At 46.0% G+C, this 17,031-nt stretch overlaps 1 protein-coding gene across 4 annotated transcripts in view; it reads right to left on the reverse strand.

Moving 5' to 3' along the window:
• The window catches only part of ANO2 (anoctamin 2), a 341,963-nt gene that overhangs the window by 267,532 nt on the left and 57,400 nt on the right, over positions 1–17,031 (reverse strand). Inside the window, exon 1 of one of the 4 annotated variants that reach the window (XM_038576553.1) lies at positions 15,535–15,558. The exons of the other annotated variants lie outside the window; for them this stretch is intronic. Within the exon in view, the coding sequence (XP_038432481.1) occupies positions 15,535–15,546 (12 nt within the window). The 5' untranslated portion in view covers positions 15,547–15,558. Of the gene's footprint in view, positions 1–15,534; positions 15,559–17,031 lie in introns of those variants that run through there. 4 annotated transcript variants of the gene reach the window in all.

Below are 17,031 nucleotides of genomic sequence, written 5' to 3' on the forward strand. Positions count from 1 at the left end.
GACCCTCTTTCATACCAAGGGCTGAGAGAACCTGCTGCCCCACAAAATCCCTGAGCAGAGGCCCCCAAGGGCAGCATGGCACCCTGGGAGGAGTGCCACACGAACAGAGTGGGATTAAGTGTTCTCTGGGCTTCATTCTACTTCAAAAATCCTGCAGAAGAAATGAAAGAAAATCTTCACCATATATGACATGCTGTGGGAAGGTCGTGGGTACTTGGGTCTGAGGACCCAGTCTGGGAGCCCAGCTCTGTCACTTACCAGCTGCACCACTTAGGACAAGTCACCAAAGCCCTTGAAACTCAGAGACCATGTTAAAATAATTGTAATAACTAATACTACCTGGAGGACAAAAGGATAAATGGTACAAAGACACGCACAGACTCTCTTGCGGATAAATATATTCATTACCTCAATTCTGATAGTAGTTTCACTGGTGTGGCCATACGTCAGAACTGAACAGATTCAATGCTTTAAATATTTGGAGTTTACCACATATCAGTTACACCCCAGTAAAGTTAGAGGAAAAATGTAAAACAATGCCACACTTTTCACATTTTTTTGTTTGGGAAAATATCATTAATTTTCATTAAAATATGTTAAATCAATATGTTATTTATTTAACAGTATGCCATATGTTAGTTTTTAGTAAATAAATAAATATATATTCAGAGTTTAATACTGATCCAATGGTATCTCAGAAGCAAATGAGATCACATAAAGTATTCTGCAAACTATAACATATATATAAAAAGGATTTTCTTAAGCATGAACTCAGGGGAAGTCACTGCCAAATCTCTGCTTTCAGTATCAAAATACAGAGCATGGCCCTACCTTTAGACAGATAACATATGCCTTTGACCTCCACAGGAATCCTACTAAACTTCTTGGGTCCTACCTGAGAGAAATCATAGCTGAGCCCATCACGGCAATAGTTTCTGGCACGTATCTCAACAACACCAAGTGAAGTCAAAGATAAAAGAGAAAGTTTCTCTTGGGAATTTGCACTGTATCCAGTAAAGAGCTAAACAGAACCCATGAGCCAGGGACCAAATTTCTATAAAAAGAGAGGATAAGAATCCATAAGCTGTTAAGACGTTGACAGAAAGGCCAGGGCCTCTCCCCAAACTAAGGCAGGCCAAGGGCGCTGAGGACCAGGCTTCAGGCACACAGGCCAAGCCCCAGACAGGGCAGGAAAAGGTCATGGATGAACCATGAGGAAAGACCAGAGGAAAACGCTGCCCTTTCCTATTTGTCACAGTGAAAGTATTTTGGACAGTCGACATCCTGCAAGTGGAATCAGATGCTGCAAAAGGCTAGCCCTCAGCCGTGTGTGGGCTTCCCACTCGCCCCCAGCAGGATGCTGTGAGCCTTTCAATGCCCAGGGGAAGGGAGGTGGGCAGAGGGCCCCCAGTTGGGTGGCTGACACAGACCCAGACCAAGGACTATCGATAGGTCCTGGGTGGGCTGGGACCATCCCTGTCTACTTTCCTTGCCTCATCATCCCATCCCATATAGCACCGTAGCATTACAAAAACACCCCAAATTGGATGATAAATCCTAGGGTCACCCTGCAGATCAGCAATGAGTACCACTGCATTCAACTGCCATCAAACCTTTGGGCAGCAGTGCCCAGTACCTCCTTCCTCACCTTCCTTCCTTTAGCCCCTGGGATAAATGTCCCACTCAGAGAGAAACATTTCTAGGCATTTAAAAGCCCATTGTATTACCTGTACAAGTACACTATTGTTAATATTCCTCCTAACTCAAAACTTATGTGATTCTTTGATTTTGATACTTTTCTTCCCTCCTGGAGACCCCTGCATAAAACCTTCAGGCTATCATTAATTAACTCCTCTCCCTCCCAAAGATATGCCCTTGTCTTTTCTTAGCCGTGACTCACCTCTCCCCTAGGAAATAGCCCCACTATTTCCTATGATTAAATCATTTCGACATATTTCAACTCAGCAAGTATTTATTGGGCAACAACTGTGTGTTCAGCAATGTGTTAAGAGCTAAAGGCATACAGAAGAAATATAAGCTATTATATACCATCACGTGGCTTTCAGGGTCTTTGGAAACTGGATGAATGATATCTAACACATGAAACAGATGAATAATATCATGATGAGGAGGTAATTAATGTCCAAATGGACAAGACAACTAGTGATTATTCATAGGATTCTTGCCTTTACCTCATCAATAATTGCCAGATTTTGCTTGGAGAGAAATAGTCCTCCTAGATCTCAGCCAATGTTTTCAGTGGAACTGACTCTATCACCACCTCCAGGAATGACCCCAATTAGCCTGAGCCAATCAGTATATCCCTCCTCTTGGCCAAAACAATTGGTTCTGGAATCTGTTTGTAATGCAGTCAGAACCAATAAGACTTTGAAGAAATTTTGGCCAGGGATTCTAAGAGAGCAGCTTTCCCTTTCTGTTAGAACTCTGGGGAGAATAGTGGCAGTCAACTTGCTCCATAAAGGGAAGACCTGGGTCAGCCAAGGGACCACTGAGTAAATAGAAGTAGAACCTTCAGAAGCTTAAGCAAAATGATGGAGAAATAGCGAGTCCTTGGGGACATCATTTGAGCTGCTGGATCAAACTTCATCAAATTTACTTAGGGACTTTCTGATCACATGAGCTCATAAATTCTCTTTGTTGTTTAAGCCAGTTTGAGTTGGGTTTTCTGTCCACGCAACCAAGAGTTCTCGCTGATACAAGAAACCAGTGGAAGAGCTGAGTCTGGGCTAGGGGAGCCAGAAAGGATGCCATGGGAGGACAGGGAATGTGAGTTTTACTCTGAACACTGTATGATGGGATTGACAGATACAAAAGGGTTGTGGGTGGCCTGAAGAGAAGGGACAGGCAGACAAAGATGCAAGGAGGAATGCATGCAGGGTGCGGAGCCCAGCCCACCTGAAGTAGGGTGGAAGCCAGGGAGCCAGAGGGCTGAGATGTGGCCTGTGCTGATCACACTGCCCACTCTGTGTTACTGCTGTCCATGAACTTCACAACAGCAACCTGGATGGATCAACCCCGTACGGTCACCTACGTTCATTAGATCTTCAGTAGGACAAAGAATAACAAGAGTACCCCTGAGAAAATGCCTTCCTCTTCTGAGCAGAGCTCAAGTTGGGAAGTTCTTCCCATTTGCCAGTGAGTCCAAGAAATACAATAGATGGGCAGGGACTGTCCATCTGCTCCACAGCTAGTCTAGGCTGTGGTCAACAGAATAAGGTGCAAACTTCCCATGTGCCACTGTGACCTTCTGCAGGTCAAAGGAAGATTGCTTAAAGGCAGGGCTCTGGCTCTTTATTCTAAGGGCCATTCATCCTTTATAACAGATCTCTTATATAGAGAGGCAGGTAGACTTTAAACACGTACAAAGAAGCTATAAAGCCTTCTACAACACTAGTCATATGCTTTATTCAGCTAAAGAGCCCTTTCCTCAAGCCAAATATTTCAAGGGGCAGTCCTATTGAGCTCTGGAGGACCAGAACTTCACCTGCTCAGCCATCTTTGGTCCTGAGACAGTCTCTGTGTCACCTTTATGCAAACTACAAGAGTTGTACCATTCGCCCCGGAAATGGGTGAAAGCTTCTGATTGTCACAATGACTGGGGAGCACCATGGTCGTTTTGTGGATGGAGGAAGGGATGCCAAATATGCTTCCATGTTTTGGAAAGTCCCACACAAGGAAAATTCTCTTTCCTAAAATATACAGTGCTCTAGCGAGAATTGCTACCCTAGAGCTTAGAGACCTACAGTTGAAAACCAGGGTGCTGCCCATAGATCTATCACACCAGTTTCCTGCCCACACCCAACAAGATCCAGACTTGAGAGGCATTAAGGGAGATCTTGAAAAGATTAACTTATGAATAAAGGCTATTAAAATAGCTAAGATCTAGATCTTGGATCTAATAGTGAGCTGATCAAAGATTGTCAGAAAAGACCCATCACTATCATGATTAAAAAGAATAGAAGAGTTGATTATTTGTGGGGCTTCCAAAAATATCCAGAATTAGCCCACCTTCCAAGAGTGCTATGAAAATAATTCATTAGCCTAGAGTGGTTTGGGGGCCAGAGAATAAAGTAGATGTGGTCTTGGAGAAGCAGGGTACATTTAAGGAAGAGTTCAGAGAGCCTAACATCTCAGCTTTTCCCTACAGCCCTGTGTGACCATGGATATGGTATGTAGTTTCTCTGGGACACATTTTTCTTATTGGTAAAACAGAAAAATAATAATCCAAAAAAGCAGTGACCTCACAGAGCACTTATGAAGACCAGCAGTGATACAAGAAAGGAATCTAGCACCATGCCTAGCACATAATAGGTGTTCAATGCTAACAGTAATTGGATTCTGCAGATGGTGTCTGAGGGCCAGAGGAATTCAAATAGAGGGGGTCTGTGCAATCCAGTTTCCAGCATCCTCCCTTTTTTCCCAGAAAAACCTGGCTCCTGGGGCATTTTTTTTCCCCTATATGAAGCGAGAGCCCAGTTTGGAATATGTCCTCTCCGTGCAGCCAAAATTGGCTTTTCCACAGCCATAACCCTGCGTGTGCATGCACACACACTGCCATCAAGCTGGCCCTGCCTAAGATCACCTGTCCCTCCCCGTAGCCTCTGGTCGGGAAGAGAAGGGGTCATCAGCCCTGCTAACTAAATCTACAGATAACAAAGTGGGCGGCACTACAAACAGCACCAGAGAGGATGGGGAAATAAATGAGAAGGGACCTGGGGAGTTTAGAAAATATGGGACAGGAAATAACGAAATGAGATTCAATGCAGAAGAATGCAAGTAACCAACTGGGGGGAGTAATCAGAAACAGCGAGGAGAGAGGAGCTGGGAAAAGCTGGGAGAGGAGATGAGGACTTAGGGGCAGTGGTGACAGGTGGCAAGTGGGAGAATGGGCAGCAAGAGGTAAGTGACAAGGGACTGATGGAAGCCTCATGGTGAGGGCCACATGGAGAAGGTGCTGATGCCGGCTGAGCTGGTGCCCTGCATCCCACCACCTGGCTGGGCCATGAGGCATTCTGTGAGGCTCATTTCCTTTTTCTTTTCTTTTTTTTTTTTTTTTTTTGTATATTTTTTTATTGGAGTTCAATTTGCCAACATATATAACACCCAGGGCTCATCCCATCAAGTGCCTCCCTCAGTGCCCAGAGGCTTACTTCCAAAGGCAAGCCTCTCACTGGAGTCACACCTTCTCCAAGAAGTCCTTCCGGACTCCTAAAGCAAGTGAGACCAGTGTCCTCACTTGTCACTCATCTGTGGCATGCAGCACCGGGTCTGATTGTGGACATCTCTGATTCCCTTACCTTCAGGGTGACCAAAACCCAGCTCTGAGGCTCACTGGTTCCTCCTGGCGTTGCCTTGAGCTAAGCCCATAGTAGGTTTTCAACAAAAAGAGGGAGAGGGGAGTGACATTATCCCAAACAACACAAGGAAGAGAAGACTTGCACTCCTTAACCCTTTACGGGTCAAGATGATTTCTGAGGCTCCTCTGTCTCTATCTCCAGACACCTCTACCTTGGTGCAATTAGTCTAGTGCATCGTGTCCAGAATCAAATACACATTGTCTGTTTCACCCTTATTCAGGCCAAAACACAAACCAGAGGTCACTCAGGGTCAGGGAAAAGAGGACGAAAAATGGTCTGGGGAACACAATTAAGTGGACACCTACCCCTACCTCTCCACCTCAGTTGACGATGACTCTTCTGATTTGGCTGTAACAAGGCAGTGGCTTCTCAAAACTACAGGGGTTTCCCTGAGCTATTTGCCCCCTTTTCGCTCAAAACTTCATAATTCATCATCCCACTCAACACCGATCAGGAGAATAAGGTACAGCTCATTCTCTGGGCGCTTGAATGAGGCGCTGCAGAGAAGTCAAACTGCTGCCGGGGGCCTTTGGCAAGTGAGGCTCTTAGAAGAAAGGCAGGAGCCCCTCATTAAATCCAAGAATATCACAGTTTTCACTAAACACGTGTGTTTTAAGGGATAAAAGAAGCAAATGTTGAACTTGCTTTGAGGCTTGGCTTACTTTGGCATCGGGGAACAACAGGAGGGGCAAGTTAAAAGCCCAAAGTGCTGAACAATCTCCCTCTGAGAAGCGGGTGGGACGGAGGTGTTTCTCTGCATAGCAGGTTCATTACATTCTGAGCCAACAGGATTCGCCACTATTGTGGGTCTGTGCAGAAAGCGAGCCCACGGTCTTTCCCGCTCATGTGAACCCACAGTATTCCAACACTGCTCACTCCCGGGGGTGAGCAGTGGGAGAGACAAGGCATGAGCTGGTGATGCAGAGCCCCAGGTCCCGATGCCAGCACTTCCCATCTCTGGTACCTTAGGGGTGTCACACCTGAGCCTCCCTGGGCCTCTGCTTTCAATGATAAGATTGAACTCAGAAGGTCCCCTCACACTGAAAGATCTCTTACTTCATGAAAGCTAGGAGTTTTCTTAGCAATTCATCCCAAAGCACTGGCCTTTCAGTCATTCTACCACAAAAGTAATTTGATGGGCTGCAAAGCCCCATTCCTCCCAGGAGTGAGCGCCAGCACAGAGTCACAGAAACTATCACCACCTAAACAGTACTATATTTCTTCTGTCTTCTTTCCCCAAGGCTCCCATCCCTGTTCTCATATTCTAAAGCTTGAAAGGATCAAAGATCCAACTCAGGATGAGGCAGCCTTCTCCAGGATGAAAAATGCAGCAGTCCTCAGCCAGCAAGAATACTTATTCAACTCTAGTACTTATCCTAACCAAGCTGATCCTGTGCAGTTGTGCAGGTCACGTACTGCACAAAGCTGGTCTCATTAAGGGGGTCCCAACCATAGAGAGGTTATCTTAGAGTTCATAGTTTGATGACACATGGCAGTCAGATGTCTTGATCTAACAAAATCATCATATTAAAACAATTTTTTAAATGGAAATAAAGCACCTTGAGGAAGGGAGACCTTTTTCTAATTGGCACAAAGATGCCAGATGGACTAGCTGTGGCCTCAGTCTTAACTCTGGATGCTGACCCATAGGAAAATAACCAGAGAGAGGACAGGAGCACTTAGTGTCTTTTCCAGTGCCCCAAAGGAAACCGGCTCTTGAGAATAGAATCGAGAAAACTCATCTACACAAGTTGTCAGTGACTAGCAAGCCAAAGCAGAATGCCTCCTGGGAATATCTGTATTTGTTAAAGGATCAAACAAAGTGACAATTTCTTAAAACTGGGTCCATGCCTTGCTCAAGCATGAAGATACCTAGTTTGGTGCCTATGGTAGAGTCAGCTCTCCAAACAGTTCACTCCACACAGACCAATGAAGGAATGCAGAACCTACTAGTGGATAGTGAAAGAACCCAGAACTCCTAAGTCTTAGCCTACAAAGAGGCCATGGCAGGCTGGAAAGCCCAACACATCCCACTCGAGTCCTTCATAAGCTCACCCCCTCTCACTCAGGCCACACTCAGGAAGCTTCATGGATGTTCTGGAAACCAGAGAAAGCTGGAGATATACAATTTTCTAAGCTCCTTTTATTTATCCTGCAACCAAGAACATCAGAGAAGCAGTCCAGAGACTAGTCTCAGAATGTCCACCAGCTTTCACAAGGTCCAGGTTAAGGAAGTCGGAATAAGATAGGTCTGCAGTTGTCCCTCTCTTGATGTACAGCCATTTCAGAGAGCACTCCATGGGACCCTCCACCTGCTTCTGTGTTGCTCGGAAAGTTCCCTCATTCTGGCTCACCTGTCACTTCACCCACAACTTTTCCAGCTAAGGAAGGCCCAGGATGTCCTGAAGAAGCTCATAATCTAATGTCGTGTTCCCGCACTGTGAGACAACCAAAAGACTATGTTCATCAGTTGATGACGAGGCAACTCGTTGAGGTGCTAAAGGCTGAGGAAGATCCAGTCCCACACAGCAGAACTGTGACAGGGGCTTGAACGCTTCCTCCCACCCAGGACTCACAGCAGACGCCAAGGCCCATGAGGAGGGTGATGGGGGAGAGGATGGACATCTAAGGGTATCTCTGAAAAGGCTCAAATCCTTCCACCCACCTGGTGATTACACATTTTTGCGAATATAGTAAAAACAACTGGATTGTACACTTTAAAAGGGAAGCTTTTCTGGTATGAGAATTCTCTCAGTTCTTTAAAAATCATGCTGCCTACATCTCCATTTTTGCCCACAGGGAGGGCCAGCCCTGTCAGGACCCTGGAAATGCTTCCTAAAGAGTGCTTCCCCAGGAAAAGCATGCTGGTCCCGGGAGGAGACATGAAGAGATACTGACAGTCCTACTGTTCCTTCTGAATGACTTTAGCGGATCATCTAACTACTCAGAGCCCTGGCTCACAGAATGGAAGAAATGGCATCCTTCATTCTTCAGGTGAAGAGCTGATGGGGGGAGCTATGGGAAACCCCAGCCAAGGGCGCACACGAGGCAGATGCACATCTTTGTCATCTCCTTCAGTGACAGAGTACTATTTGCATTTAGCTCTTTTCTTTTTCTCAATATTTGATGACTTGGGCATGGCTACTATGTGTGACCAGCATCTACATTGCTGGAAATAAATAAGACCAGCAAAGGGGGCTGAAAGAGAGGGGGTGAGGACTGAATTGGGTAGAGACCCTGCCAGGGTCAGAACTGTGGAGGTGTTGCCTGTAAGCGCCTAAAGCAGTTTTCTTTGTCTCTCTCATGACACCTGGTGTCCCCAGGCTCCTGAAATCTGGCCTGTGTTCTCCAGCTCTATCCCAGCTGAGCCTCTGACTCTGGACAACAATTCCATTGCTATACGGATGACAAATCTGGGACTATGTGGGCAAACACTGTCCAACTCACTCTGCGCCACATGCCTGCTATGCTCAGTTCCCCACCCACATCCCTGACCCACCAGGGCCTCGCTGGAGGGACTGTGGCTGGCGCCCATCCAGCAAGCTAGGGGAGCCAAGGGGAGTCTGCTCAAAGACTGAAAGGAGGCTGGGAGGAGCAGGTCCCATTGATCAGGGGCGGACCGAGCTGGAGCCTCATCTCTGGCTGTGTTTCCAGCCACTCCGTCAACACATTGGGACAGATGAGGTGTTTCTGTCAATCACCGAAGATTCATGGCATCCCAACTACATCCTCCCAGGGCTGATGAGACTTCTTGGGAGACAGTCAGTGTTTCAAGAAGCTCCTTGTTCAGGGGTGGCAAAGTGATCTGGAGGAAAGGTGGCCAGAGCACGTGTGAAAACGCGAGGGGTGCTAGAAAGCCGGTCAGGCCTCAGCGACAGCCTCACAGCCTTCTTGAGAGCCCTCTCAGCCCCAGTGACACCAGCTACAGCTGTGAAGTAGGAAGGTAACATGGCCCAGCTCCCATCCCAACCAAGGGATGCCCCCAGAAACCCGGACTTTGCCCCACCTGTGGGAAGATGGGGATAAAGGCCTTGAGGCTCCTTGTTTTCGCACACATCCATGGAGACCCCAGTCTGAACCAGAGGGGCTCACAGAGAGAAGCCCTGCCCAGACTCTGCCTTCGAGCAGCTTACAGACTGGGTAACCTCCCAAGAGGCTAGGACAGAGGACTGGAAGTCTGAGAGCTACAGAAAAGTTGAGAGAGAGGGGCTTCTGGGGGAAAACCTTGCGTTTCCTAGACCTTTCTCATAAAGAGCCAGGTCACAGGGTGAGTGTCCAGGGGCTCAAATCACAACTGGCAGAGAAAGACAAGACTTCCAACTGACCTGCTGTTCACTAGCTAGGTGAGCTTACAGGAGCCACCTCTGTTCCCTTCACTTCTCTTCCCTTGTGCAATGAATGCAATGAATGGTGGGGGTAGATGATGTGTTAGGACCCACCCAGGGTCATGTGCTGCTTTGGTGCTTTACACTGAGTCACCTTTGTCACTACAGCATGTCCTTAGGTCCATGCAATCCTCTATTGTTGCAGCCTCCTGTCTTTGCCTGGCTCTGGGGTGCACCTGTGCACACACAGCCACCTCCCAACCCTTCAGGCCTTCTGCACACCTGCCCTGCTTTCTGACCACTTGCTTCCCAGTCAAAAACCTCACTCCTGGCTCCCGGGCTCTCCCCCAGCCAGCTGCTCCAGTTCACCTTCCCCTGAATTCTGTGTGAGATGCATAGACAAAAACTCCAGAAATATCTTGAGAATAGGGTCCATGTCTTTTTCTTTTCTTTCTTTTCTTTTTTTTTTTTATTTTTTTTTTTTTTTTGAACTCTCGCCTGATGACCTGTCATCTAGGATGGGAGCAGCAAACATTTTCTGTAAAAGAGTAGACAGTCAATATTTTAACACTCTGCAGGCCATATGGTCTTTGTCGTAACTACTCAACTCTGCTGCTGACCTGCAAAAGCAGTCATAGACAATACACAAATAAATGAGTATAGCCAAATGCCAGTACAATTATATTCACAAAAGTAACTGGTGCAGTAACTATGCAGGTATAGTACAGTTACAGGTTTGGTCTGCTGATCAGCCTGCCAACCGCTAATCTAGGATAGGATTTACTGATAGATACACCTCCACCTTGGTCCTTCTCTAATTACAGTGATTGTCTACTTGAAGGCTGGCTTTGTGTCTTTCAACTATTGAATCCCAGTCTAATACTGTGCCTTATATATACTACATACATATATCCAATAAACGCTTGTCCCATTACTGTTCTGATATGATGGCACAGGTTGCACATCTCATGACCTAGGGAGATCATCACTAGGACAGACCCCTGAGATATCAAGAGGTAGATGAGCCCCAATGGGAGGGTGGCCCAGAGCCGAAACCCTGCCACACAAGTTTGTACCGTGCCTGCCAGGGAACACAGGGGGAAGGCAATTGGCCTGCTGGCCTCAGCACAGCTCTTGGAGGGAACTCTTTTCTGCTACATCAAAGGGCGCACCTCCTGATCAAAAGTTTGGACCAGACACTCTGCCTCCTGGATCCATTCCTCCACCCCCTCCTACGCTTCCAACTGCTAGCTCTCCAGGGACTGGGATCAACCATAGAAGGCAGACATCTGTGGAAGTCTCCAGTGCCTTTCATCTGAACCTGTAGCACAGGCCCAATATCCACCACTACTACATTCCTTATGCTGCACAGGTAAGAAATACCATCCAGACCCATCAAGCCACTTGACTCAGGATATCCTTGCAATAGAGTATAATGTCCCCCATTCTATGAAAGATCAGCCTGAGCTCAGAGAGGCTCTGACTTGCTCCAAATCACAGCAGTAATCAGAACCGGTCCCAGGGCTGCAACATGATGAGGGCGCCACAAAAAGTTCATATGACAGAGGCCACATACAGAATGACAGAGAAGACTCTATTCTCACTGATGCATCTCAAGGGGGCAGAGGGACAGACAAATCAGAGATCATTCGGAGGAGAAACATGAGAAAAATAGAGAAACTCAAGGCCACAAGCCAATGAGAAATGGATGAAGGGGTTTGATTACAGAGAAGGCCAGGGCAAGAGTATGGGTGAGGGATCATGGTATTTGGCTTGGGCAGGGCCATGGCCACCTGAGGAAGAAGTAAATATCCTTCTTAGTTCGCTGTCTGTCCGTGTGCCCCCCAAAAGAGAGCAGGGGGTGGAAAACCAAGAAACAGACCCTTAACTATAAAGAATAAACTGGGGGGGGGGGGTTCCCAGAGGGGAGGTGATGGGGATTAGGGATGAGCATCAGGTGTTATATACAAGTGCTGAGTCACTATACTGTATCCCTGAAGCTAATACGACACTGTATGTTAACTAACTATAACTTAAATATTAAAAAAAAAAAGAATCATGGTCTAAAATACAATCAGGTTCTCAGAGCATCGTTTGAATTCTTTTGCCTGCCTTTTGGAATAAGGTAGTAAATAAACATTCCTTTGTCACTTCCCATTTTAAAGAGAAAATGGTTATTACAGTGAGTTGAATAGTAACATCTAAATATTCACATCCACCTTGAACCCCAGAAAGAGGCCACTGCAGATATAATCAGTGAAGATGATGTCCTACTGGGTTAGGGCAGGCCCTAAATCCACTGACTGGTGGCCTTAGAAGAAAAGAAAGGGACACCGAGAGAAAAAAGCCACACGAAGACAGGGGCAGGGACTGGAGTGATGTGGCCACGAGCCAAGGATAGCCGTGAATTGCTGGCAACCACCTAGAAGCCAGGGGAGGGCCATGGGCCAAGTCTCCTTCAGGGCCTCCAGAAGCTACCAATCCTGCTGACACCTTGACTGTCTGTGGACTCTGGCCTCTGGAACTGTGAGCAAAAACTCCTGTTGTCGTCAGCCAAGAAGTTCAGGGTAATTTATGATGGCAGCCTGAACAAACAAATACAGTTACTAACTTGGAAATACTGACTTGGAAATACTATGAGACTAATAAGCACTTCATGGAGAGGCAGTAAAATATGGAGCTTAGGAGCATACAAGATAGAGGGCACCTGGGTGGCTCAGTCGGTTAAGCATCTGCCTTCAGCTCAGGTTGTGATCCCAGGGTCCTGGGATCAAGCCCCATGTCAGGCTCCTTGCTCAGCGGGGAGCCTGCTTCTCCCTCTCCTCCCCACTCATGTTCTCTTTCTCTATCTCTGTTGCTATCCTTATATCTCTCAAATAAATAAATAAAATCTTTAAAAAGAGAAGAAGAAGAAAAGAAGAAGAAAGAAGAAGAAGAAAGAAGAAGAAGAAGAAGAAGAAGAAGAAGAAGAAGAAGAAGAAGAAGAAGAAGACGACGACACAATATGAAGCCAGACAGCCTGGGTCAGAGTCTGCCAGCAATCATTCACCAGCTATGTGACCTTGGACAGGTTATTTAACTTCCCTGTGCCTCAGTCTCCCCTCCGACAAAATAAAAAGTATCATAAAGATTTAGTGCATTAATACATGGACAGCCCTGAGAACAGAGTCTGTGTTAGGGGACAAGCCTTATAAATTTTAGCTATTATGATCAACTAAAGCAGACTAGAGAATCTGAGTTTTATATTTTACTATAATCACTACTGTAACAGTGGACAGTCATTATGAGTCTCTCTTAAGTGGAAAGCACTGTACCTACCAAAGAATGTCTGATGTACATTCTAATACTTACAACAAGACCATAAAGGAGGTAGAATAATCCTCAATTTATAAGTAAAGAAACCCCGAAGCTCAAAAAGGTTGAGTAACTTGTTCAGGACCACATAGTACGAAGTGGTGTAATCAAGATTTACACTCAGATCCACGTAACTTTAATGTCTTTCCATCATATGACACTGCCCTGCTGGGCAGGGACCAGTTCTGCTCCCCACTGTATTACCAGCCCCAGCACAACACTCAGATACTAGTAAGTGTGTCCCAAACACTCAACTGCCCTGAATATTAACATAATGGACTTCCTCTTAAGCTCAGTCCACGCAGCATAGAAAGAAGTACCCAACAGCAACGGAGCTAGACAACAATCCCCAAATGAACCGACAGATTGATGGGAACATCAGATTCCCACTGACTTATATAGCATCCTATACGGACACACAACCTTGGTGAAAATGTGTATTCTGTTACTTAGAGAAGCCAGGGCAGGTGACATTGAGACTCAGAACTCCTCTGGAGGAACTCACTACCCATTAACTTCATTAAGATTTCAGTTTTCTATGGGAAGTGGAGCAGGGAGCAAAGGTGTTACCTTCTAAGATTTCATCTTGAAGCAGATTGCTAATCCTGTTCTACTCAGGTCAGGCTTAACATCTGATTGGAGGGAAGAAAGTGGATAATAAAAGCTGACTGTACCCAACATGAGAAACAAAACTAACTTCAGAAGTTCTCATGGCTTCTGGTGGATTTTCGACATGGTAAGACAGAAAAAGTCTAACCAGACAAGTGATGAGATATCTGTTGCTCAGATATAGATCAGAAGAAGAAAAATAATCTTAGGGGCATAAATATCTAATGAGCTCTCTCAGGGTACAAGACTTGTATGAATCACCAGGGTTACAGGACTAAGGCCATCCCTACACTTGTGGAGCTCTGTGTCTGGTGGGGAAACAGACATGAAAATAAATCATTATGCAAGCTGGAATAGAAGAGGGAGGGAAGAAACGTAGGGGGTCAAGGTTGGCCTCACAGAAGAGAACAGGCATGACCTGAGACCCATTTCTCAGGGGACGAAAGGTCACACCAGGAGGATGGAAGAGCATGGACAAACTGTGGAGGCAAGAAGCCACACAGCAAGTGGTTTGGGGTGACTGGAGCCTCAGGTGTGTGTCTGGGGTCAAGTAAGTTGAAGAGACCTTCCTGGGCAAGAGGCTAATCACAGCAACCTGCTACAGCACGCATAAGGAGTGTGAATATGATCTCAGGTGCTTGGAAGCCACTGCAAGATTTTAAATAAGGGACTGACTTGATCTGATTTGCATGGAGAGAGGCCATCCGAATACAGTATGAAGATGGTTAGGAGGGCACAATCTAGGGGCCAGTTAAGAGATACTGTAATAATGGAAGGGGGGATACTGAGTGCTGGAATTGGGGTGGTGGCTTTGGAGAAGGACAGGTGGAAACAGAGGAAAAAAGACGGACATGACTTGGTCTCCACATCAATGAAATCGGAAGGGAGACATTGATGGCTCCCAGATTCTGGCATGGTTGAGAAGGAGAATGGTTAAGACAACCCTCAAGATACAGAATCAAGAAGATATGAGATTGACAGAGAAGATGCTGAGTTCAACTATGAACATGCTGAGTTTGAGATCTTCCTGGACATCCAGGTATGTGTGGCCAAGAGACAGGCAGAGGAGCCTGAAGCACATGGCAGAGGTCATATACGAACATCTGAGAGTTGGGACGCCTGGGTGGCTCAGCGAATGAGCATCCACCTTCAGCTCAGGGCATGATTCCGGGGTCCTGGGATGGAGTCCTGCATTGGGCTCCCTGTGAGGAGCCTGCTTCTCCCCCTATATCTCTGCTTCTCTCTGTGTGTTTTTCATGAATAAATAAATAAATAAATATTTTTTTTTAAAAAAAGCATCTGAGAGTCATCATATGCATGTAAATAGTAACCCGGCCATGGTGCCATCAGCAAAACTGTCCAGAGAGTTTGAAGAGAAGGGTAAAGGGATGAGCACTGGGTGTTATTCTGTATGTTGGTAAATTAAACACCAATAAAAGATAAATTTATTATAAAAAAAGAGAGAAGGGTAAAGGGAAAAGGAGGAAAGGAGCTGAAGATAGAACCTGAGAACACTGCTGCACAGACGGAATATAAGGGGGAGGGAGCACATGAGAAGGAATAAGGATGCCCAGAGAAGCACAGCAAATGTAGGGACAAATCAGGTTACGACCCTGGAAACCTTCGGAAGAGAAAAACACCAAGTCAGAAGTGGTCAACTGTGTCAAATGCAAAAAAAGATCAAGTAAAAACAGTTGAAACTATCTCTGATTTCACTGAATAGAAATATTAAACAAAGTTAAATAATATAGAGCACATTACCATAGTTCCCAAAATTCAGCAGACATTTGGTAAATGGTGGGTGGGATGGATGGATAGAAGGAAGCACTTCATACTGACCACTGCCCAACCTCCCCAACTAAACTCACTGTCTGCATCATGGGTTGTATTTGTGATGGTTTTTTCCAGACCAGAGAGACAAAGGTGACCTCAGGGCATCCATTCCAGGCTGTCATATAGTCCATCTACCTACATCTACAGAAATAAAAAGAAATGTCCAGCCCATAGAATAACAAGAAAAAAATTCATAGCTATTTTACCAAGAAGGGTCTTCCAAAGGTCATTCCATCTATCCCCCTGCGTCTGGCAGTATGTCAAGAGTAATATTTAACGCACGCCATCAGTAACATAAAGAAACCCACATATGCATGCATCCAAATCAGACTTGCCAGAAGGAAGGGAGGAGTAGTTTTGCGTCTTACCCTACCACCTCTTGCATCTGGCGGGGGGAACGGAAAAACTCGTCATCAGCCTAGCTGCTGCCCCTGGAGCCAACAGCATAACCACAGAGCCAAGTCTCTGTGAAATGCATCAGATCAAACTCAATGATCAATAATAAAATCAACAGCCTTCTCAAAGCCAAAGGGGTTGAAATTCAGAAAGGGCAATCCTGTAATTTCTCCTGGGGCCATACAGCACACTCATTTTTGTGAGATTTACAGCTTTAACCAATTCTCCGGGTGCAGGACAATGTTACAGAAGTCAAACCTTTTGACAAGGTAAGAGGCCAGGGCCAGGGGAATAATGATATAATAATTAGAGGGGCTCATGGACCCCTCAGTCCCCTACCCCCATGAACTCTAACAAGAGAAATCCAAACTGCTTACGAGGGTAACCAATCAAACCAGAAAATCCAACAGCCATACAGTTCAGCTGGAAGAATGTTCCTTTATTAAACAAACAATGTGTCTGGAACACTTTGGGTCTCATTGTTCCATTCCAGGCTGGAGACCGAAGCTATAGAAATAAATTAGCAATTTCAATAATGCTCATCCTGGGCTGACTCTGCTGGCAAATTGAGACTTCCTGGCAGTGGCCAAGAATCGAATTAACTCTTTCTGGCTATAGTTAGAGGTGGGTGGCTGGGGAGGCCCAGAAAGAGATTTCAAAATGTAAACCACTAGTGAAAGAGGAAGGCTGGATGGCACTAAGTACAAACGTGCTGCCTTTTCTTCAGGGGTCTTTAAGAGTGGGAAGGAAAGGAATAGGCAAAAACATCTCTAGGCTGAGACAGAGACTTTATGACAGCAATCCCAGTAGACCCTGACCTGCATCTCCTCAGTCAGTATAATCTATCACTTCTCCTTTGGTCTGAAAGAAATAATGCCTCTCCCCAACTCAAGCTTCCATCAGGGATCCAGGTTCACTAGAAGGAGGTGGATGGGACCCCACGAGGCTGTGGTCTGCATTTTACAAATGGGAAACTCAAATTTGGAGTTATTTCCTGGGACCACTTGACTTGAGAAACCTACTGTGCTAGATCTTCTCCACTTCTTATGGAAGGGCATTTGAAGAGCCATGGCCCTTAATCATACCTTCAAACGGCAAGGCCAGGATCTGCACTCCTCCCCACAGGCATGGAGCAG

The sequence above is a fragment of the Canis lupus genome, chromosome 27 (assembly GCF_011100685.1).
Source record: "Canis lupus familiaris isolate Mischka breed German Shepherd chromosome 27, alternate assembly UU_Cfam_GSD_1.0, whole genome shotgun sequence".
Lineage (NCBI taxonomy): Eukaryota > Metazoa > Chordata > Mammalia > Carnivora > Canidae > Canis > Canis lupus.